This window comes from Leuresthes tenuis, unplaced genomic scaffold (genome assembly GCF_036924035.1).
Source record: "Leuresthes tenuis unplaced genomic scaffold, fLeuTen1.0.hap1 SCAF_7, whole genome shotgun sequence".
NCBI lineage: Eukaryota > Metazoa > Chordata > Actinopteri > Atheriniformes > Atherinopsidae > Leuresthes > Leuresthes tenuis.
Window position 1 is genome coordinate 3695194 of NW_027325361.1, and position 24523 is coordinate 3719716.

Genomic DNA, 24523 nt, shown 5'->3' on the forward strand with positions numbered 1-24523 from the left:
CTTCTTTTCCTCAGTGTTTGAATGTTGAAACTACCAAACCATACGGTGTGTTTTATACATGTGCGATGGAGTAAATGGGGTTCTGAAAAATTGAGGATGTTTGGACTTGTTGTAAATGATTCATGAGATGGTTTCTATTTGTTGTGCTTCAAAATCTATGAAGGTTATGGTCCATACATTATGAATGAATGGCACATGTACAAATACCTTACATTTTTATGCAGTCCTAAGGGATACAGTATGAATTCACACTTGTCACAAGTAGGCCAGGTCTATGCTGCTCTAGTCTAATCTTCACAAACTTTTATATTTCAAAAATAAAGAGTGAAATATTGTGCTTTTGTGGCTATAGTTACAGATCTGAGGAGCAGGATTACAACATCACACTAGTACTGAAAACGAGGAGTAAGAGAGAGAGAGCTGGAGTGGAAATAAGGAGGTATTTCAAGCAACAAAATTGCCCTCGGCAGCCTTACAAAATAAATACTGGATTTCTTGAATTACTTTGTGTCGTCTCTGTTTTGTTAAAAGAACAGAGCCACCTTGATAAAGCCATTAAAACGCGAAGATGCATCATAGGACATCCAGCAGAACACCGACCAACAGGTCCCTCTAATGTCCGTTCAGCTCTCAGATTTGTTCTATCGATAGTCTCTAAAGGCTACAGAGGCAGCCTGCTGAGGCGTCCGGCTGTTGGTCACATCTGACAGCCATCACACGCCCACAGAGGCAGTAATTATCTAAAAAATCAGCGTCCACACTAACCTCAGCTCTGAGGACAAAGTGCCACGTTGGACTTCTGTTAGAGACCACAACCGAAGAAGGAAAAAGGAACAACTAGAATAATAATAATTTGTGCCCTTTCATGCAGAAAATAGTGGGAGTGGTTTAGCCAAACTCTGGATTTCCAACATGTTGGCTGAATTCACAAACACTTGATTGTGTCTTTGACATTTAGTGCAAAATAACTTTGAAGATGCCGTGAAATCCTGTTTCAACAAGTCAAAATTACAAACGGAAAGGTCACGGGGCACACAGTTAATCCGCTGGCTCTTCCCTGTGTCTGCTCACTTTCTCTGTGAAGCAGAGAGGATGGCAGCACGAGAACATCACCAACAGCACTGAAGACGCTCGTATTATTTAACACACACTGACTTCAGTGCCAGATTTTTTGGCAACTCTTGAATTAACCATTGTCACTACAAAGTACAGAAATTTACTATCATCATCTCAAACCTCACTACAACTAGAGTTCATCTGGTTCGTCCGAGTGTTTTTTTTTCCCTTAAATAGTTCAACGACCGCTCAGTCGGGTTAATGTTGCAGCAATTACAAGCACAGAAGAAGACTATTGCTGTGGCGCTCACACCCCATTGGCTACGGCACAATTCCCAATCACCTCGCCGCCAGTTGCAAGAGCGTAGGAGGCAGGTACCGCTGCCAGAGCGGTGGCTGCTGCCACAGTAGCGCCCCCGGTGGCTGTGAGGTGTAACGGCGTGTCATGGACGCGGGAGTAGTCCTTGTCACACTTGGCGAGAAGGAGGTGCTGCTCTCCTGGATGGAGCAGGATCTGACGGGTGAAGGTCTCTCCGTCGGCCAGGCTCTCGGGCAGGGGCTGACCCCGCGGCTCCGGCAGCAGCAGCAGGCAGATGATGCACAGCAGGGTGCAGCAGGCGAAGATCACATGATGCAGGAAGTAGCCCTTCTGGTTGTGGAGCTCCATGATGGGGGCAGTGAGCATTCCAAAGCCGGCGCTAGCCAGGACCAGGCCGAGACCTCCACCCCTGCGCAGAGAGAAACTACATTTAGCCTGTCACGAAAGTATTCTGACTTAAATCAGTACATCCAAAGACAACAACACGCTTCCAGTGCATCTTTTCAGAAAAAGACGTCACCTCATCTGACGGGCATCTCACCTGTCAGTCAAAGGTGCACCACAAGATGGGGCCATTTAGCGACTGATCAGAGGTTCATCATTTAATAACATGAAATATTAAGTGTCGTACCTGAGATGAACGTGCTTTCCTGTTCTGTACTGACAGGAAAACACACAACAGACAGTTACCTATGAGCATGCAGGCTTACCTAATCACAGTCGGAGTGATTTCAGCACAAAAGAAAATGCTGAGTGTGCTGACTGCGTGAGACGAGAACATGCCGATGATGGAGAAGGCCACCGAGAATTTCCTGTTCAGAGTGTCTCGCAGAACTGTCCAGAGGAGAGCAACATCAGCAGTGTAAATACCAGCATAAAACACAATGTTGCCTGATGCCAGGGGAATAAATCAGAGTCCTCGGAATTAAACCGATCCTGAGATCAGCAGAAAAGTTTACTATTTTAATTAATTGTTTTATGTGGGAACAAATCAGCAAACTGCTGACGTACCTGTGTCATGGCGAAGGCTGTACTTTCCAATCACTGCATTCCACGAGTGAGCATTGGAGAGTAGAAGAAAGGGAGCATGTCATTAGTTAAAGGCAACACATTGCTGACTCAAAACAAGTAGAGTTAAAAAAAAAAAAGCCTTCAGGAGAATGGGAACTGTTAAATGGAGCCTGAGATAATGACTACATACTGCAGATGTAGGTCAGAAAGGCAGGATGGAAGATGCTCCTATTACACTGAAGGTTAAATTACAAACTGTACTATTTTAATGACTTGGGGGCAGCATGCAAGGTGTCCCAGAATTTCATCTTTATGTACAAGACAGTTTCCTGAACTGTTTTGATGCCTTTCTGAACCCATCCATAAATATTTTATGCCCACTTTAGCCCGTTCAGAGTCACAGGGTTGAAAGATGGGATACGCTCTGGACTTGTTGCCACACAATTTACAAGCCTTACCCTCCTCAATAATAATTTCACTTGAAGTATGCCTTTCAAGCTCATGAGCATTCAAAATGTCAGTTAAGTAAAGAGCAGGGGAGTAAGTGATGAAAAGTAAAGTAGAGTAAAGTCTACCACCTAAAATGGGCACATTTTTCTTGCTTTTTCCAAAGTAAAAACTGGAGCAAAACCATGTCAATTTGCAAGTTAACAAGATTAGCATACATTAGCTACAAAGTAAGCTAACTAGCCTGTTAGCTAACGAGTCTGCTTGTTAGCTAACAGGCTAGTTAGAATTAAGCTAATGTGTACAGCTTGCAATTTCCACAAAAGTTAAACTGAGAATGTGTCAAGCATTTTCTTCTTCTTAGGATAAAATGTGTTTATATTCATCAGATTAGATTTGGTTTGTAGCTGCACTTTGTAAGTCTTTGACGGCAAATCACACAACTGAAATTACTAGGTCAATTTTTGATAGATTTTCAAGTGCTTTGCTTTGTTAGCAAGGCCAGAAAATAGTCTACAATATTAGTTTGTATATTATAATATTTTCTGGCATTATCTGTATATTAACTTTTTTGTGGTGCAAATTAGGTGGCTGGAAATCATGTTTTCTTTGAAAAATTGTAAAATAAAGACTTAATCTCAATAAGACAAATACTCACAATAAACTATGGTTGGTTAAATATATATATCTGGACTTTTACACATGAACAGAAAAACATAAAGACAAAAGTGTCCTCCTCAAAAGCTGTGCATGAGGTTTTCTTCTGATTATTGTCCCCCAAACATTGAAATGTAATATCCACCCATGGAAGCTCTAGAAGGTAAATGTAACTTAACATCCTTGGTCTTATTCTCGCTATTCAGTTTCACTCACTGCTTTATAATTTAACTTTTCATTCAGCCACAGAAAATACTTTCCCAGTGAGCATCAACTGGGATTGCATTGTTGTTCCTAAAGCTCCAAAAGTCCAATGCTTTACGGACTTCTTTAGGCATCTTTTCAACCTTTTCAACCAGCTAAAATGCAGTGACAACATCAACATGTCACAAAATGTAGTTATTATAGTTTGCTCATGTATCATTTGAAAATGACATGATATTGAAAGGTAAGAAGATTTTTTTGTTGACCCAAAAACATAATTTTAACACATTTAATGTTTCATACAAGATTTTCTAATTTTAGTAATTTTTATAAGCTGTGTGCTGCCAGCAAGAGACATCAATGACATTGCAGATAAGAGGTTATTTTAAAATGTGTTACAAGATAACAAGATTTATGTGGAGAGATCCAGAGAATCAGGGGCTGGATGCGTCAGGTCACTGGTGCACAGACAGCATTGTCCTTTCTCATTTTCCTTGTGAGACTGCTGTCAATATCAAAGCACACAAAGTGAAACCTGAAGCCGCTGCTGACACTGCGAACGATGCGGAAACAGGGAGAAGGACTTTTGCTCACGGTCCTTTGACACTTGTGTGTGTGATTACTCACAGTTAAGGAGACCCAGCTGAAGTAGTGATGCCAGAGCTGTTATGATCATGAAGGTGAGCAGCCCTCCACGCCGACCCATCAATCCCACCGCGGGGCAAAGCGCCAGGCAGGTTGCCACAGCGATGCCAGCCATGGTGTAATAGTCAGCGTGGCACAAAGCTGTGGGCTGGGCCTCCGGGTCCATCATACTGCGGGAGAAGCAGTGGTGAATCCCATAACCTGTCAGGCTGCACAAACAACACATAAACAGGCAGTGAGAACGCAGCCAGTGAGGTGGAACCTGAGACATGCGTCTGCCACGGGGCCGGTGAGGTTTACACCCACACACACGTCTTTATGTCTGTCTGCGGTTGGTGCTCTTGTGAAATTCATGCTCTCAACACAATGGAAGCTGGCTTTGATTGGCAAAAGAACTGTGCGAGTCCAGCCACAAACGCAGCCCACTTACGAGTTGACACACAGCACCACAATGTTCTTCCACAGGTTCCTGGTGCTCATCATCTTGACAATGCAGGTCCTCTGGGGTTTCTTGTGCAGCTCCTGCTCCAGCTCTGGTAGGAAACATGAAACGCACACCTTGAGACTTTTCCTTTTAGAGGCTAATGAGAGGCTGGACGCTAAGGGACCTTTTAGCACAGAGAAACTATAGTGCTGTGGTGCCTTTAGATTGATACAGGACATCACTTTACACTCTCCTATCATCTATCTGTCTGCTGGCCTCTGAGGGAGGCTGAAACAATGAGTGAAACACACGCATACAGGAGGAAGGTGTGAGGAAAATCTCCACTGTGTGAAGTCTTTAAGGGCTGTTATGTAGCTACAGATTTAGGAGCTTTTGTGTTTTAGGATAAATTGCCACTTTGTGCTCTTGCAGAGAATTAAAAATCCCTTGATGATCTAAAGGTAAACGTGTTGATTGCAGTTGCATTTCATCATGTGAACAGTCAGATAAGTGACTCAGTCTGTCTTTGTGTCGGTTGCATGTTCATTTCATCACACGGCAGGGAGAAGCTGCAACATAACATCCAGTTGATGGTGATTTAATAATCTGCTTAATGAAGTGAGCAAAGCAACAACAGAAAGTAAAATTTGTGGCAAAGATGGATTTAGAGGCTTTCATGTTGTTTCCTCTCCCCTTCGAGTCTGTTCTCACCTGTAAGAACGCCACTGGGCTCCGTTGTCATGTCAACCTGGTTCTTTCTGGCGATGCGCAGCATCATGGCTTTGGACCGCCTGTAGTGCTGGGTGGCCAGCAACCAGCGCAGCGATTCAGGAAAAATCCTGAAGAGCGAGAGAGAAAAAAGGCAGGAAGGACACAAAGAGATGGACAAAGGGTGAGAGCAGAGCATGTTGAGCAAGAAGGAGACAGAGAAGGAAGAAGAAAAACAGCAGGAGAATGAGAGTATTGTTCTGAAGTTGAAGCAGAGAGTGCTTAGTACTGTGTAGTGCTCAGTGTACTGTACAAGCCATCGCCTGGCTCAGCGTGAGAAGAATCTGCTCCCCCTTGCTGAGGGTGGGACTCACCAGATATAGGGCAGCATCAGAACGAAAGGGCTGATTATGACTATCTGCAGCACCTGCCAGTCATCCCGGTTTGGCCAATGCCGGCACAGAGCAGCCACCCCTGGCATCAGTAGCTGCCCGCCCACCTTCAGAAAACTGGCCACCATGGTCATGGAGAAACGCCAGCCTGGCAAACAAAGCTCGATCCCTAAATAAAGAGACAGAGCGAGAAGCAAGAGGAGGATTTTATTCCACGGAAAATATAGATTCTTGTTATGTTGGTGCAGCGGGAGAGATGAGTGAATAATGTAGAGACTGTAGGCGTTTAGATGTGGCGTAGGATATGATTTCCATTATTAACCTAACAGCAGCTTGAATGGCCTGAAAGAATGTGATGAGTGTGTTTGTTTAATGGTATTGAATTTCCTCTCTGAATTATTGAGGACACCTATTACTGATCCTTCCCCTGAGAGTGAACGAGTTTAACACCGGGCCTCTTCATGGACTTAGAATGGAGTCCGCATCAAAGCTTTTGAGGGGGTTCAGCTGCTCTTCGAGCATTTTGCTTTGATTGTCTTTTAATCTCCCCCACCACCCCTACTGCCTGTAATATGGTACAGTCCAGATGGCCAGGCCCATATGGCAAGGTCTTCTTGAAGGTGATCATTGTGGGTGGGTGAGGAGGGAGGGATACAGTAACTCGTACTGTCACTTTTTATCGTGAAGAAGGGAAAAAAAAGGGAGGAGGGAGGGACAGGGAGTGTAGGGGCAGAATACAAATTACTTTTCCCTCAGAAGGCCACAAAAAGTCCATCTATTCATCAGTGGAGTCACGTGAGGAATGATAATGAAGACTAGCAAAGGAGAGAAAGGGGAGGAAAAGGAAAGAGATTTAATGATGAGTAAGACTTGAAGATGAGAGAAAGAAGGGACATTACAGGCTGGGAAAGAAGGGTTCGTGGTTTAACTGGAAATCCCTCCAACTCCACTTCTGTTGTGCTCCAGACTCCAAAAATCTTCCCTGCAGGTACCAAAACCTTGGAAGGAAATTACACTGACCCGTGATCCTTAACCTGGCTGGCGGCTTTTTTCTCCTCCACGAGAAACGCAGAGTGCGCCTGCCTCCCACTCAGAGATGGGGGCAGTTTTCACGGCTTTGACAACCGGCATTTAAAAACAGTCAGGATGCTGTGTAAAATGTAAGAAAACCATAATGCAACCATTTGCAAATCTTATAAAACATGTCAAATGTTGCTGCTTCATTAAAAATATCAGCTCGTCATTGGGTTTGATGGCAGCAACACGCCTCAAAAAGGTCGGGACTGGGCAACAAACGGCTGAAACAGAAACAGCTGGAGGAACTAATTGGAGAGGAACTTCCTTAGAGAGGAAGAGCTTCTCAGAAGTGAAGATGGACAGAGGTTCAGCTGTTTCTGAATAACGCTCTCAGGTCTTTGACTAGTACAGAACATACAGTAAATGCATCTCTGATGGCATGGGGGGGGGGGTCATTAGTGCCTGTAGAACTGGAAACCTGCACCTTTTCAATGCTGAAAGGTATATATACAGGTTTTAGAGCAAAATCTGCTCCCATCCAGATGTCTGGAAGACAAACTACATCCTGCATCTATTCCAACAGCATGGCTTCGCAGGGCTGGACTGACCTGCCTGCAGCTAGAATCCAAATTCAGGCAAGAATGGGACAACATTCCTCTCCCAAAGGTTCAACAACTGGTCTCCTTGGTTCCAGATGTTTACTGACTGTTATCAAAAGAAGAGGTGATGCTGCACAGTGGGAAACATGGACCTGCCCCAACTTTTCTGAGACATGTTGCTGCCATCAAATTCAAAATAAGTTATTATATTAGCTAAATATCTCACTTTCAACAATTGATGTTTTCTGTGTTCTCCTGGAAATCAAATATCAGTTCAACATCTAAAGCTGAAGTCAAATGAAGTGCTTAAAGAAGCCAAAAGTGAACGTTTACAAAGAAAGTATAATTTTATGAAATGTGATGGATATATAAGCAAGAGTTTTACAGCTCGGTTTCATCTTCAAACATCTTCCCAGCTGTTTCGAGGCCTGTTTGTCACTGTTAGGCTCTGATCCCGGAGTTCATACGTTACTTTGATGATTGCATCAGCTGTACGTTCAAAAGCCTGAATGTTATCCTTTAAAACTGTAGAAATCAAGTGGTTTCCTATCAAATAACTAAGAGATCAGTTACACTTGGACATAGACAATCTCACACCGGTTCCTGTTAGAGTTTCTGCATGGAGCAATGAGTTCTCATACCACCTATATAAAGAGGCAAAGAAGCTTTGATAAAGGTATGCAACACGTACTTAAGTTCTTTTGGTCCCAGGGACTATTTTTTTCTTTTTGTAGCACTTTGGTTGATTTTTCTAAACCATATAAATAGGAAAATTGGGACAATTTTGTATTGGATTGTATTCCTGAAACAGATAAAACAAAAAACTGGTCTATTCTCTTATTGTCTCATAGATATGTAAAAATTAAATATGGTGTATTTCCAATTTTCACCCACCAGTCTTATGTTGGAGAGTCTGTCTTGTACCAGTTTCTTGTGATTGCTTTTTCCACAGGCTGCCAACCACAACTATCTCTCTGCTCTTTGCACACTATTTTCCTTCTCCATGGGACTGTTTTTGAAGGAGCTGTCTGCGTTTCAGCTTTGGTTAAGAAAAGATAAAAAAAATCTGACGTCTCTCCTCTCAGAAGCTGCACTTGCATTCACCCAAATTCTGGCAACGTGGCACCTTCCCACAGGGTGAAGTTGAGGTGTGGCTGTTTAGATTTGTGCTTCTACCACCGTATTTTTCGGACCATACGGCTTAAAATCCTTTAAGTTTTCCTTAAAATGTGGTGTCCCTGATGTATGAATTAATTCTGGTTGTGCTTTCTGACCTAGAACTGATTTTATGTGATACACAGAGCTAAAAATGTTTTAGCACGGCCTTGGTAAGCTACGAAGCTGCACTGCTGGATGGATTGAGCATTACGGGCCACCGTAGTCACGAGCCTCGCAGAGTAATACGATCTGTGCTTCAACATTAAGGTGTGTGCATTTATTCATCTATTTTCTATTCCCGCTGCCCCAAAAATGGCTCCTGTTAAGAGACATGCTTACGAAACGGATTTCAAACTCATATAAAGTTTGACTTATCTGAGTTTTGTTTCATTTAATGCGCCTTATAACCCAAAAAATACGGTAGTTTCAGTCCTTAAACCTAACCAGGACTATGGACTGCCTAAACCTGAAAAGGGTGAAAGTGAATAAAAATATCGTGCTGAAATCTAATATTATCTAATATCTAATGGAACCATATACTTTTATCTATATATGAGCTGTATTTAAGTCTAAATAAACATCCTAATCTCATGTGCAGTTAGATATGGAACTCTTTTACATGTTCTTAGTTATTTTCCACAGTCGTCACCCAATGGTACGACTATCCACAACAATCGTGGACCTCGGTCAAAACACTCACACAGAGACCAGAGAAATCAAAAGTACCTCAGCAAAGGCAATGTGTCCCAAAGCAGCAAAACAAAAACCACTCCCTTGCTCTCTGGGGAGGTGTCTGATCTCACTGACTCTGTTGTAATATCAAAACACACACACACACACACAGTATCTCACACTGGCAGGGACCTTTTGTTCCAGCTGAGTGGGAGAATGGCTCTTCTTGTGCTGATTATCTCACTGCCCCCCCTCCGTGAGCTGATCTTCCCTCACTCCCCCATCACCCCCCCTCTTCCCTGACTCTGAAGTGGCCCTCACCCGCTGTGAAGCTACCATCCCCCATCCTCTTCACCCCCCACATCCCCCTCCTTTCACCAAGCAGCCTCTCCGCTGACTTTACATCTGAAAGTGAGCAGTTGCAAAACCTTCGCAGAACAAAAAACACCGGAAGAAAAGAAGAGTAAGACAAAGAGACGGCAACAAAAAACAGATGATCTAATGGTCAAACACATCTTCGATGACAAATGGCTGACAGCTCCACCACACACACGCTTTGTGCTGTGTGCTGCCTATTCGCTAACCTCGCCTGGGGCATGAGAACAGAGAGGAGAGACTATTGGCTTTCTGACAGCAGGAGTTCAGAGAGAGAACCACAGACTGTGTTAATGTGTGTGACGATGAACAGATCCCTGCTGCTGCTCCTGCTGCTGCTGATGAGAAGCGATACGCATTTTAGATATGGTGCTGAAATCATTAGTCGATTAAACGATAGGGAAATCAATAGAAAATGATCAGCCATGACAGTTATCATTATCCGACGATGATCTGCTTTTCAATTTCAGCAAGTTAACTTGCCCGAATTAAAGGGCAACTCCGGTATTTTTAAACCTGGGCCTTATTTCTGGCATGAAATACGTTCATCTACTCACCGAGAACAGTTTGGTGAAAGTCGGCGTCCTCCGGAAGATATTCAGATAACTGGAGATCCATATAACGAAGTGAACGGGGCTTAGAGGATGCAGCCTCTAAATAAGGCATTATCTGTCCTTATTTCACCAATACTTTAAGAAGAATGAATGAATGAACGTGTGCTATAGCTCTGTTAGCTCATAGCTGCTGTGTTGTTGTTATTGGCGGCTATCGGGGGGCTTATAGACGGCTTTCTACACACTCGTCTACTGGGATGATGTCATCGACGCCCCCCTGCAGCACAGCTCATTCACTCCGGTAAGAACGTCCATCTTACTCAAAGTTGTCGTCCACGTCGTCAAAATCAGATAAATATCCTGCCATGTTGCACAAAACTATCAGCAGCAAACTCCATGTGAAGTTAGCCGACTGTCACAGAGCAACACAAATTTCATGTCAGCCCATCACGGCTGCTAAATTCCTCACTGGTGCCGAAGGAAAAGCTGGAGGAGGACCAAAGTGGTTCGGATACATCATAAGTAAACCATTAAAACTGTAACTTCTGGAAAAAATGTTTAGATTAATAAACCATTCATAGTTCTGTTAATCACTGATTTTTCACATCGACTTATGGATCTGCTCTAATTGATGTTATAATAAACTGTTTCATGGTCCATCTGTTGGCCAAAACCATCAAGAATGAATTTAGTATTTTAGGAGATTTCATTGTTTTCTGTTGTTTGACATTATTGGATTTAATATCCACAAACTAATAAAAAAAAAAAACACACACAAAGACATCACCAAACACTCTGGAAACTTCTTTGAAAGTTTTCAGTTTAACAAAATAATGAAAAACTCTGTTGAAACCTCAATGATGACTTCACTGGCAGGAAGGGAAACTCCAAGGAGGCTTGATAAGACCACAGCATGACAGCACTATGTTACACCGCTTAGTCAGCAGAAGTCATCCCCTTTAAAGTCATAACATCACACACACACGTTTAAACACTCATACTGCTTGTCTTCAACATCACCTGCATGACTTTGAGAAGCAGGAACAAACAGGAGGAGCCAAAGATATGAAACTTGACTGGCTAGAGGGAAAATCTACTGCAGATTTGGGATTTTAACATAGACCCTGAGTACAAAATGTCTGCAGGAACTTCTCAAATGAGTCATTTAAACAAATCCAAACTGCTATGAAGTCTTTTTGGCACATTCAAGTCGAGGGCAGGGTTTTTCTTCAGTCTCAAATTAGATCCTTGACGACACGTTTGAGTAACTTATTGATGAGACAACAAGTCTTTACCAAGATAACTTTTCAAATATTTAAAAATGTAATCTAAAACATTGATTCTCTCATCACTAAGGTCAAAGTTGGGTCTCAGGTCCGCACTTTTATTCTAAACACTAACCCACCACCTTTTCATTTGCTAATTTGCTCGTTTGCTATCACTCACTTATTTACAGATACAATTCAGAGTTGCATTTGCATCCACAATTAGATACAAACGCATCTCTTTAGATGGTAAATGCTCCATTTGCACACAGTTAAAGTTACAGAGCCTCTTAGTGACCATAAAAGTGAAAAAATACCCTTTTGAGAACATATTTTACAAAACTGAACTGAAAATATCTTAACATAGCTTAGTTTAGTTTAGGTTGATTTAGACTATCTTAGCTTAGTTTATTTTAGGTTACTTTAGCCTAGCTTAGCTTAATTTAGCTTACCCTCGCTTAGCTTAGTTTAGCCTATTTTATTTTAGCTTAGCTTATTTTAATCTAGTTTCTAACTGATAACAAGCAGTCATTTGGGGTGTTATTTGCTTGCCTTCATGGTTGTTTTCAGTGCTTTTCTGGTCTTTTTTGTTGTTTTTATGTCTGTCCATGTGGTCATTTTGAGTCTGATGGTTGTTGTGAGTTTCTTTGTTGTTATTTAGTATCCAAACTGTTCTTTTCCAACTCTTAGTGGTCATTTTGAGTCTTTTTTTGTTTGTAAAGCTATTCTTTTTGCATGATTATTTTTTTAAATGTTATATGTCTCTTTACAGTCACTTTATGCATCTTTGTGATAATTCAGAGTTGTTATTTTATGTCTTGTTATGCTAAATTTGCACATCTTTGTGGGGTTTTTTGTGGCTTTTCTATGTGATCTCTTTTGATAACTAATTCAACAACAAATGTAAAATTCTCTTCCATTCACTGAGGCACCCTTGGGGAGGCCCCTACTTTGAAATCTTCTGCTCTAAAGCAAGGAATTCAGTCGGTTAGAGACGTATTCCACGCTTTTAAGATTTGACAGAAAAGAACAGGCAGTTTGTTTGTAAATGGGATCAGGTCCAGTAATCTCTCTTTAAAACAAGGAAAAAGCACAAGGAGAAGGATGGTCTGTCCTAACAGCTTCGAGAGGACAGCCCAGATGTAGGTGCTACATTGTAAAAGAACAAGTCAGTGCATAAGCTGTGCAATAACCAAATATTACCACAACACACACACATGAAAATATTTACATATCATAAGAGCAAACTAAAGCTTCTTCTGACTGCGCCAGAGGAGTTTATTATGCAGTGCGTGCTGCAGGGAGATAACAAAATGATGAGAGATTTCAAATAAGCCTCACGAAAATGAGCGAGTGAGGCTGTGAGTGCTGGTGGTAATGAAATGGTACAGTGGAAGGAGGAAGAGGAGGGGGGTGAATGGGGCAAAGGGAAACATTGAGGTAAAATGCAGAGAGCTGTTGATTTTAGACACACTCAGTGTTGAATTTACAATGGCAATGCAGGAAGTATTTCTGTTAAATAGATAATACGGATGGAAGAATGCAGCAACAGCACACACATGTAAATACTGTAAATAATCCATAATACAGCACATGCATGCCACATCCTTATTTCTTCCATTCTCTGAGCAACCTCCTTCTGCTGCAGCCCGGTTAACAGACGACATGTACCCCTGTTATGCTTCAGTGTCTGTCCTTAACAGCACAGCAGACTACAGCTTTTACACCGTTTTGTTTTGGCTCCGAACTGCAGCTCATTGGGTTTGAAAGAAGCACGACTTTGGGATTAAAGTGCAGGCTTTAAGTTTGAATTTGAGGGGGTTTACATCTGTAATGGGTGTAAACATCTGGCACTTTTCATACACAGTTCCTTGATTTTACTGGACTCGATAGTTCAGTCACCTGACCTAAATCCTATGAATGATGTCTTTCACCCGCTGAAGACTGAACTCAAAGCAATAAAAAGAAAAAGATAAGATCCTTTAATTAAGCAAAAGTGTGACCTCATGCTTAGACTCCTGTAATGCTCATTATTTCCACCTGAAGTTCTGGTAACTGATTCCAACTGGTGCAAAACTCCACCTTATATAACTTCCATAGCTCCTCCCCTTTATATTCATGTCACTTCACCGCTTTTCAATAGAATTTAGGATTTAGTTCAAAATCTTCCTCATCAGAGTACATTCAGCACCTTGTTCGAGCCCCTCGGGTCCTCTCAGAAGTCTTTCTAAGTCTACCTTTCTGTCGATTGAAAACACAAGGAGACCAGCTCTCCTGGACCCATCTCTTCTCAAACTGTTTTGTGTTGAATTTACCAGATAATTTTCCATGCTTTTGGGGTTTCAGGGTCTTTTACTTGCCTCTTTTTGCCGTCATTACAGTGTGAAGTGCCCAAAGGTGCAATATGGAACAACAATTTCCACAATCATTTAACAATGTTGTATTTGAAGAGCTTTTTAATACTGTTTTATCCATCATTTAGTGGAGTAGAAAGTACAAAAAGCTTTGCATCTGTGAGATTAAAAGTACCAGATAGCAAAACAATGGAAATATGCAGCTAAACTACAAGTGCCTTCAATCTGCTTTCAAGTACAGTGTTTTTGTTAATGTATTTAGTTCATTTAGAATTTTATAAGGTAGCTGCTGAGCTCCAAAAAGATAAAACTAAAAGTTAATATTCCCATGATATCAGTAGTGATCTGTGTGTTATGTACAGTACACTAGCTGCTGTAAATGTACAGTGTTCATGACTTTATTTCATAATAACTGTTAAATGCATGCCATTTTTTTATTTTTTCTACATTTATTTGTGGAGATTTAAGGCAGATAAATGTTGTAATACTGTAAAATGGCATAAAACCTACACATATACACATTTTTATATGCTGTAATCCACAAGGCAGCAATATCCAGTTACAATAAGCAGTAGATTGGACAGTTTTCTTTTTTCTTTTTCCAGATTTACAGCCGGTCTGATCTTCTGCCTGCTTGTGTCTTTCCCTGCAGGACTTCTTCTATGTACTATTTCCACATTCCCAGATCTCAGCTCAGACCTTCAGGATGTACCATCCTGAGCAGGCTAGATCGGCTAAAATGAGGCTAAAACGGGCCGTCCCCGGAGACGGATTGTGAAGCTCTGTAAGTACCTCCTATTACTCACATTTTAGCAGAAACTAATACAGTATAAACGAAAATAAAGACCAGAACATGCTTTTAAAGTTGGAGTGTGTAACAAGGAAGATGGCAGTGGGGGAACCGATAGTTGTGGTTGTTCTGTGAGATTTAGCACTGGTTTCTTTTGGTACTGGTACATGAATTAACCTTGTCAAAGAAGCATAAAAAGAAGCGTAAATAACCATTACAGATGGGCCTTTTCTCAGGTGGAATCAGCCGATAAAGGAAAAAGATGCAACTGTAGGTACACTTTGCTGCTAGATGGTGGGTGGAGACGGTAACTGTTGCAAAACATTTAACACATCCCATAGTTTCTAACCTTCTCTGTGGGAGGATGTATTACACGTACAGTAAGTGTAGCTGAATTCCCTGCACAGGTTTAAGCCTCTTAAAAGGTGATTTTGTCAGATGACGCTGTGGTTATAAAACCGAAACCTTTTATTAGAGCAGAGCGACAGCCTCTGAATGCTTTGAGCAACAAAGCAGTGTCTGTTATATGTGAACGAGAGCAGCCTTAATGGGAATTTGGTTGTATCAGTAAACACTGAAAATGATCCAGGCCCAGCTGAGTCCAGCTGAGCATCTACATGCATTAGTAATTCAAACCAAACAGCATTATTATTTCATATGATTTTGGTTGAACAGACATGTCTAAATATATTTTGCTTCTGGTCTAACGGCTAACACAATAATCAGTTTTCTACTCGTCTTTCAAATTGAATTACTGTTACTTTAAAATGTTTATATGGTTCCTTTTGGACCTTTAAAACTGAGAGAAACTCCGGTGAAACGAGGCTACGGCAGAATCATTGTGCTGCTGTCACATTTGGGGACTGTGTATGAAAGCCCCACAGTGGAAGAACCGTCATTTTCGGTCCATTTTAAATCCAGTTTACTGTGATCCCAACAAAGCAATGTGTCACTGCCACAACACCGATCGACGGTGCTGCTTCTGTCCTGCAGTGGGACTTCCTCCTCTGCCGCGGCCTTCACTGCCATGCTGCTCACGTATTAGTGCAGTTTGCAGTTAAAGCGGTGACAGCGTTTATTATCGACTGTCACATCATGAATTCCCTTCAAAGAGAACCAGGCTGTTGTACTCCCACTGTATGCATATACACCTCACATAGCCAACAAACACCTTTTCTGTCGCACTTCAAAGTCTATGCACACAATCTGCTCTCACATGCAAGCAGCAAACACATGCAACACACAGCGCTGCTTATGCAATCTGCTCTGACCGCACACATAAGTGAAATACTGAACAACTACCCAGCAACACAGGTATTTTTCCTTTGATGCTCTGACTGTACGAGCAGATGGAAAATTACTGTGTTGGGTGTGTTAAAGCATCCGAGTCTGTGCATAAACGAGAAAAACTGCAGAGACACAAGAGGAAAAGGAGATGTAAAGATGCTAAAAAGGGTTCAATTCAGGGAGGCCACATTATGACTTTTGGGGGGGTTCCCAATGAAAGAAGTCATTCTCCACCAAAGACAATGTTGTTCCTGAACTACCTTGTTTGTATTTCAAGCGTTTTCCCCCCTTCACCTAATGACATCACCAAGGGACATGTTTGCATAATTTCTCCTTCATAGCTAATTTGGTTAGCTGCAAACAAAAAATGCACAGCTGCTTTGTTCTGCTTTAGGCCAGGAAAACACTTGCTTTTGATCACAGATACGAGTGTTTATCATGACTGCTTCGCACATCCAGTATTAGTTTGGAGCGTCATTTGTCCACATCCTCAGAAATTAATGTATTCGCAAGCTGCAATATATAAGCGACCAATAGGGGCAGTGTAGGCACAAATTTGACTGTATGACGGCAGCGGTAAAAATGCCGTAAAGTTTGGAAGACAAGCTTACAAAGAAGGTCTGCAGTTACCTGAAGCTTTACGATGAGTCTTTGCTACTTTGCTGTAATTTTTTTAAACAGTCGTGCATGGAGCAAAATGTTGGAGAAACGGCGTATGGATGGTGTTAATGGCGTGTTTTTTTTTACGGTCTGAAAAAACATTGGCTGTGCCTCAAGTGCACTCCTTTGATAACAGGCGTGGTACACATGCAAGTATGTGAACAATTCAGCCCATGAAGGAGCAAGTTGCTTATGTAAATATGTGATTAAGAGGGAGGTTAATTCCTGGCCTTTTCACTGATTGGGCCTTTCAAAAGGGGGCGTGTCTTAAAGAGACAGGTTAAGTTTTCATTACAACAACTGCTGGATGACAAAGACAGTTTGTTTCTGAATATGCAAGAACGTATCTAAAATACATAATTTTTAACCTGTAAATAATTGTAAAACCTTTATTGAAAAAAACAATTAACTGATTAAACTGATTAACTGAAATATAAAAACCTGTTGACTTTTATCCGCCTGAAAAAAAAACTACTTCAAAACAAGCAAAGAATTCACAGCAATAAGCAACTCCACTATTTTATCTGATTATGTTTGGGTATAATCACAAGCTTACATGTTTAATGCACAGATAAAGCCCTTCTTTGCAGCCTGGAAAGGGCTTGAAGAGTCTGTGGACTTCTTCTGTAATCTAAATTTCCCTTTATTCCTCCAGCATGTCACCTCAATTTGTTTTACTATTACAGCCCATAACCCACCGTTATTTGTGTTTAATTTGCTTTGGTTTACGTCGCAGATTGAATCAAATTCTCCCCAGTCTCTCGGCAGAGGGTCCATTTTGTTTGGTTGTTGGTAGCAGTGCATTTGAGATTTATCGGGGACCCCGTTTAGAGGGAAAAACCCGCCCCACTGCTCGAGCTCAAGTCTGCCCGGCCGTCACGCATAATGTCTGACTAATCTCACTTTGTCCTGAAAGGGAGAAGAGGCCCACAGAGGGTGAGAATGAGAGGGGGCGGTGGACACTGCAGAGGGAGGTGAGGACAATCTCAGGAAATAAAATCGTCATCGGCCAGTTTGGTGTCAGTTTGAACCAATGACTCTTCCGCAGAGCCCTTAAAGGGAGATTAAATACTTTAGATGGTGAGTAAAAGTACTAAAAGTACTCGTGCAGAAGCGACCGGGTCTCATGACAATGTTTAGCCATAAAACTCCTCCTGTCATTTCTTATAACTTCCATTAATACCAAGCGGGGAAGTTCATTAAATGAGCTGATTACGTTCAAATCAGGTGATTCATTTATGATATCCACCTAAAAATCCCATCCCAGCTGTTTGTCACCTTCTGTTTTCCTTCTATTTCTCACACAGATTAAAACAGATTTTAATAGTTAAGTCTCAGTAAGTGTGAGCTGCTACTACTTAGTATTTTATTTTCAAATCACTTTTATTTCTACTACACTGCATCTCAGACTCGATTAGATTGAGTACAGCCCTTAAAATATATGTTTAGTCGTAGATTAAACTACCGAACAGTTGATCCAACTTCGGCTGAAACAATTAGTTGATTAAATAGTTAATTAAATGGCAGAAAATCTGCAACTACTTTGGTTGGTTTTAGAGCATCTGTGGCGGCTTTGGTCAAACCAAACAATCAATCACGTAATGAGAAGAAATGAACAAAACAAAGGATTAAAAGCACTGCCACTTGATTCAGTCCCTGCATGAGTAACAATATTCTAATGATTTCATTTATTTAATAATGATACGAACATAAAACGGGACACTTTCCTGCACTGGGGACTTTTACTCTTAAGATATTTTCATGATAACTATGCATGCTTTTCTTTGTGTAGGACTAACCGGAGTAATTCCAGTGTGCTGTATTAGTTCCTTTATTTAGGTAAAGGATATGAAATGAACGTCAGTTTGTTTTGTAAAATTTAACACAACAACATGCTTCATTTTAAAGAGTAAAGACTGAAAATATCATCCCAGTATTTTCACTTTCTATTAGCATTTATTTCCTTATTAGGATTTAAACAGAAGCTGCATTTCTGACCATGACAAAGTTCATATGAGCAGAAGAATCCGAAACCTAATTATCATGAAAGGCAACAATCAAAAAGTAAAATTATATAAGAGAACGCACCGGTGGTCTTCCTCTCTCTCTAAAATGTTTCACTCTTTGTCTAGTCCTCGTAAAACGGGACGGAGAAAGAACGGAGATGCGGGAGCAGGGGAGCAGAAGGGAAGCGGGAGGCAGGCAGGCAGGCAGGCGCGAGGAGGTGGAAGCGTGTACTTACTGAGCACGTAGAGGGAAAGAGCGAGGCCCGCCAAGCAGAAACCCTCAAAGAAGCGCAAGGTGCTGAACATGGTGACATTTACAGAGAAGGCAACAGTCAGACCAAACACCAGCATGAAAAGCACCGAGAGAATCAAAACCGGGTGGCGACCAAACCTTAGAAACAGAGAGACACAAAGAAGAAGCAAATTGATTTCAAAACTTTTGATGTGAAGTCAGGTGAAAGAGATCATTCCGCTTCATTGTTTTCCACAGACGCTGTGGACTTCCTGTTGTAAGGAGGGTCAGTAGGTCATCGGGTCAGGTCAGAGCCGGTGCCTCGCCGGCCTGCATATTTCTCCACATAGTTTCCTTTGTTACTGATCCTGCACACAATGCAGGGGCTTTTTTTCCCACGATGCAGCTCAGGTGGCCCAAAGGCCACAGATGGGAATTCAGTGGAAAAGATCCAAAATGGCTCCTGATAAAACACAGGAAAAGCAGCTTTTTCTTTAAACTAACCGCCGCCGTCTCCTCTGCTGCCACTAAGGTGCAGGTCTGAGTGATGGGATTTCAGAAGGAGATCTAAGGCTGTTTCAGCGGTTATCTGCTCAGCTGGAGAATTAAACATGTCAGATGTTCTGTTGTTAAACAGTTGGATACATTTACACAAAAACGTAGTCCCCACTTCATAAGAATAATGATATTGATAACTGTTATGTGACATTTCCTCTGTAATCACCATCAGGTCAAACTTAAATCTTTAAATTGTCAGAAAAAACTGCTTTAAAACCGTCTTTTGAGAGTTTTTACACCTGCGATCTGACCTCTGGTGTGTTGGGTCTTCTTATCATTGAGTCATGAGATTAATTAATTAATTAAAGGCTGCTTCTTATTTCCAGTATTTCCGCAGTGGTCAGCGTGACACCTCTGCTTAGCCCCCGAAGTTATGGCTAATTGGCTTTTGTGATGCTTTGCCAAATGCTTCAATGGAGGCTAATGGAAAAGGGAGTTGGTGCTCACTCTGAGGGAAACAAATGGTTTGGTTTTAGTGAGCAGGGCTCGATGGATATAGACAATTCAGGAGTGGTATTTTCCTTTGGATCCATCCACATTCAGCTGAAAGAGCCTCAACCTGTTCACCTTTTCCGATTCGCATCTTCACATAATTGCGCGTCTCTGGTCAGGGATGCATTCAAACTGAGTCATTTTCTCATTTTGCTTCTTTCTCAAAGCATCTATTAGATTAAAAACCTTTTGAAATGTTTGTCAAAGTACGTAAAAAACGGGACTGAGGCAAATCTATGACATGTTACGGTCTAAATCTACACTAATAGCATCTAAGTAACAGAATTAAATTCAGTATTTGGCAGAAACATGAGTAGATACACTAATGCTGGAGTATTTGTGGCCACCACAGCTGACTGATTATGTCATATAAGCTACATGTTTGTTTAAATTCCCTTAAAATTGTTCATTTGAGATCAGATCACGCTTGACATGTCTTATCACCAGCTGTAAACAGACTCTTTGTCTTGTTTAAATGTAATTTTCGCTCTGTTGTTGGGGTGAAGGCACAAATATCAAGAAACCACCTACTAATTTCATCAGAAAATAGATTTTTCTGTTATCGGATGAGCAGATTTAGCATCTTTTCTCATTACTTATGACAAAATTAGCACAAAAATGGACACAAAACTGATTTTTTAACTCCGAACATTAAATCCATTTAATCTAAACTGCCTTTTTTGGAGAGTAGGACTGAAAACAAACGTCTGTTATAACCCTTCCTCTGTGGAGGATATCTAAATCTTGATGAACACTTTTGTCTTCCCCAGCTATCCTGAGAGTTTGCTTTCAACCTGATGTACCAAAAACCTTCAAAAATGCTTCAGAGTTAAGACAAGATGGAGTTTATCTTTAAGACTTTTAACAAAACAGAAAAGGAGGAGGCAGCGTACCAGTCGGCCATGACACCCATCACCAGGTAGCCAAATATGGAGCCCACCAGCAAAGAGAACTTGGCAATGTGAACCTTCCAGGCCGAGTCACACACCAGGTTCCACTAAAACAGATAGAAAGAGACAGATCAGCCTTAGTTAACGTTTCACACGAACATAAAAGGGAATTAAACATCAGGAGCTGAAAGACTTTCAATGTGTGAGCTGCCCGGGAACAAAGAGAAACATCATCCGAATGCTGTCAAACGGTGATCCGAGTCTGAAACATTCGAATCTCCATCTTTAAAGAAAACAAGCATGTGTGGGTGTGTGTGTGTGTGTGTTTGAGAGAAAAAGCAGCATGTGTGGGAATGTGCAAGCATGTCTCCTCTAACAGAAATCAATATTTTTCCACTCTTCCCTCCGAGCCCACGGGTCAGTGCACACACCGCTGCAGCGCTCAGCATCGGAAACGCAGCCAAGGACACATGTGGAAGCACGACGTGTACTTTATTTGTGCACAACCCTGAAACCGCCAACAAGAGCCCAGTGGACTGATTCAGCTGTGTGTGAAAATAGAGTTGGTGTTTAGCCGTAATTTACACATCTCCCTGCTGAGTGTGCAGAAGAGCAGAGAAGAGGAGGAGACGATTATTGCTTTTTCCTGTTTATTTTGGCCACTGCTTCACCTGTGGGGAACCCAGCCAGCATGAGTTTATTATGTGTGGGCCATTAGCAACGATGTCATCTGAGAAAACAGGTGTTATTCATGCTGCTATGGCAGAGCTGGGAGATCAGATTGACTCTGAAGTGGAATGTTAGAAAGATATCTTCGTTTTTTCCACAAAATTCTGGAAAATTTGATCATCAAGGTTTTGTGCATGGAAGAATTAACCCGTTAGGAGGTTTGAGGGTTAATTTGAGCCACTAGACTCTTATTAACGCATTTCCTCCAATTCTCTTTGTACTGTGTGCAAAGTTTCTGGACTAAAATCCTTCCTGGTCCACCCTAGATTGTAGTATGGTTCCAATCGCTGGTGATATTGCCTCCAGGGATGTAATATATATATAATATATATATAACACTCTGAAATGACTGGGGTGATTTTGTGGAATAGTATAGCTGCTTGAAACATATCCTAAAAAGGTGAATATGTCATTTTTGAGTGTAAACATCCTTTATTTTTCTCTATGTACCACACACAAAAGTATTGAAAGCGCAAACGAAACGATTTTGGAATGAATTACAACTATTTTTTTGGGTCAAAACCGTGTTTTCTGCAGCTGAAATACTCCAAGGAGGCCCTGGAGGTCTAAGAAGCACGGATAATATTGTGTCTGTGGCTGTTTTCCATTGGGTTGGATAGTTGCATCCATGATAATTCAGCTCACAGCTAGTTTACGGCTCACTTTTTTCAGCCCAGCTCCTTTATCTAAGTGATCCGAATGAAGTCAACACGGTGAGTTGTTTCGATTTGGACGTTTTGAGCAGTTTCTGTCTTTATTTATGAGACACCGCGCAGGACCAACACCAGCACCGACGCTGCCACCACAACACACAGCCTCTCATATCGAGGTCAGTGGGCGACTTGTCGCTCAGCTGCGTTTGTTCGTGCGCCTCACAGCCCTGCTGCTGCTGATGGAGAACAGAGAGTATTTTTTGTACAGTAGCACCCGTTACCTTGGTAACCACATTCTGACTGAGTCCCGTCTGCAGCTCCAGCCTCCACTCCTTGCACGCGCACAATAGTGCGCTGCCGTCGCCGTTTCCCTCCCCGGTACCGTTGCCTTTGAGTTGCAGCGCGGGCGCGCCGCTGGTTGAGACCGCGGCCGGCAGAGACGGTGGCACGGTCCAGTTACTGTCGTTACCGAGGGGTTGCAAGCACGTGCCATTGGGCTGAGCCAGCAGGAAATAATCTGAAAACTGGCTAAAGCCGATGAACAATGCCGGTATCCAGGTCAGGACCACGAGCTGCTTCTGGTGTTTCCCGAAGCCCCCCAGAGACGGCAGCACGCAGCCGTCGATGTGTGGCAGCAGCCGTGGCGGTGGGCGCTCCAGCGGGGTGAAGCCGTTCTCAGGCGGGTGGTCCTGCGCCTCCGGCTGGCTGCCTTCCATCACCACCCGGCCACAAAGGCAGCTGCTGTGCTCACGCAGTCTGTGTTACCTTTGGCACAAAGAAATCCCCGGAGCGCAGATAAATCCGGCGTGTTACCAACAAAAACTCGAACCCAAATGTGAGGGTCTCTCCGGTCCGTGTAGGCGAACAGATCACCGAGCTGTCGCCCTCATGGCGAGGGCAGTCGAAGCGACCAGGGGATGTCCGAGTGGAGAAGCTGTGTCAGGAGGAGATCGCTGTGGAGAGGCTCCCGGAGAGGGGCGGACTCAGACAGGGGGGCATGCTCACCAACACGGGCTTTGTATTCCATGAGTGCAGCTCCTACAGCAACATCCATCCATGTGCGGCTGCAGCGTGCCGGGCCTGGTGCTCCTATGGAAGTGCAATTATGAGCCGCATCCAGATCCTCTAAACATCTGCTACTCCTTGATCCGTGGGCGCCACAGGTCTCATACCTGTCCAAACCCTTACCTCCGGGAGGTGCGCATGATTGAGCTCCTCAAGCCCAGATACCCGACCTTTCATACATCACCGGTCCTCCCTGACTTCAGAGACGCCATATAATCCGATCCTCGGTGTGTCGCCGTCTCGTTAATGGGACGCTGTGCCAAAGCTGGGCTCTGAGCAGAGACTGGGGAGACCAATCCCCGCCCTCCCTCGGTCGCGCTATGCGCTGCGATTGGAGAGCCTTCAAAGAGCGACTGCAGCACTGACGGGCATCTGCAGGCAACAATAGTACCCTTTGTGCAGCCTCTGCCCACTCGGTTCAATGTAAGGCTTGTTAGGATCACTCAGTCATTCATATTTTCCACCGATGCGACATGATGACCAACTCCAGATATTATTTTAATTCATTTTTTTGTTTGGTGTTTTTTTGGGGGCGTTTTGTAACGCGTCGAGCATCCCACACAGGCAGCTGCACGTCATTTTCATAACCCTCATATAAATAGATTAGTAACTGGATTGTGCAGACAATGGGAGGATGGCAGGGATTTTTGGCGGGGGGTGGGTGGTGACGTGTTGCCTCTCAGGCGCAAGGGGGCGTCAGACGATCGTAATGCTTTATGTCCTTTGCTTCAATTTGTGCCCTAATGAGAGAAAACAACATTTAAAAGGAGCTTTAACTCCTACTTCCGGATTATCAAAGCTGCAGTGATTTAAGATGTGTGTGAGATTTTAAGGTTCCTCACGCGGATCAAATCTGCCCGCGGCTGCTCCCACGTGACTGGTTGTGACCTTGGGATTTGACTGAGTGACAGCTTTCCCCCGGGGCTCCGTGGGAGCCTGCCGTCAGGACTAATGTGACAAAATAAGTGAATGTTTGTGTGAGAGTGAAGCTGTGAACCTGTCGGTTTACTCTCGGTGTCTCCTGATGGCTCAGAGCTGGTATCCAGGGCACGGCTGACGGCTCAGCAGAGAGGTGACAACTCGTGCTCACTTCCCACTCATCTCTCACCTCCTGCTTCCTCAGACTCTTAATAAGGCCGAACAGCAATAAGTGTGTGTTACAGGCTGCCAACCTCTCCCTTTCTGCACCAGAACTGCTCCAGTCATTTTATTGGGTCTTTAAACAGAATGTGACTCCTTCCACAAATACAAATGTTAATGTTAAGTTTAATTAAATCATATTTTTGACTGCGTAATCAATTTTT

The 24523-nt window shown here is 42.7% G+C and overlaps 1 protein-coding gene across 1 annotated transcript; it reads right to left on the reverse strand.

Annotated features, from left to right (window-relative positions):
• Positions 1 to 23: 23 nt before the first annotated feature.
• Positions 24 to 23600, reverse strand: LOC140311535 (solute carrier family 22 member 23). Its single transcript, XM_072388928.1, has 10 exons — positions 22436 to 23600; positions 20776 to 20879; positions 18837 to 18991; positions 5846 to 6032; positions 5475 to 5602; positions 4770 to 4872; positions 4322 to 4548; positions 2387 to 2419; positions 2086 to 2209; positions 24 to 1784 (listed from the first exon to the last, which is right to left on the reverse strand). Exons 1-10 carry the CDS (start codon positions 22868 to 22870, stop codon positions 1364 to 1366), a joined length of 1917 nt encoding a protein of 638 aa, XP_072245029.1. The 5' UTR covers positions 22871 to 23600; the 3' UTR covers positions 24 to 1363.
• Positions 23601 to 24523: the final 923 nt, after the last annotated feature.

Bases quoted from the DNA above. Each gene is read 5' to 3' on its own strand.
- LOC140311535 (XM_072388928.1), bottom strand. From the start codon at position 22,870: ATGGAAGGCAGCCAGCCGGAGGCGCAGGACCACCCGCCTGAGAACGGC. The intron at 18,992-20,775 runs GTACGCTGCCTC...TCTGTTTCTAAG, and splicing joins ATGGGTGTCATGGCCGACTG to GTTTGGTCGCCACCCGGTTT. The intron at 1,785-2,085 runs GTAAGCCTGCAT...CTCTCTGCGCAG, and splicing joins ATCACTCCGACTGTGATTAG to GGGTGGAGGTCTCGGCCTGG.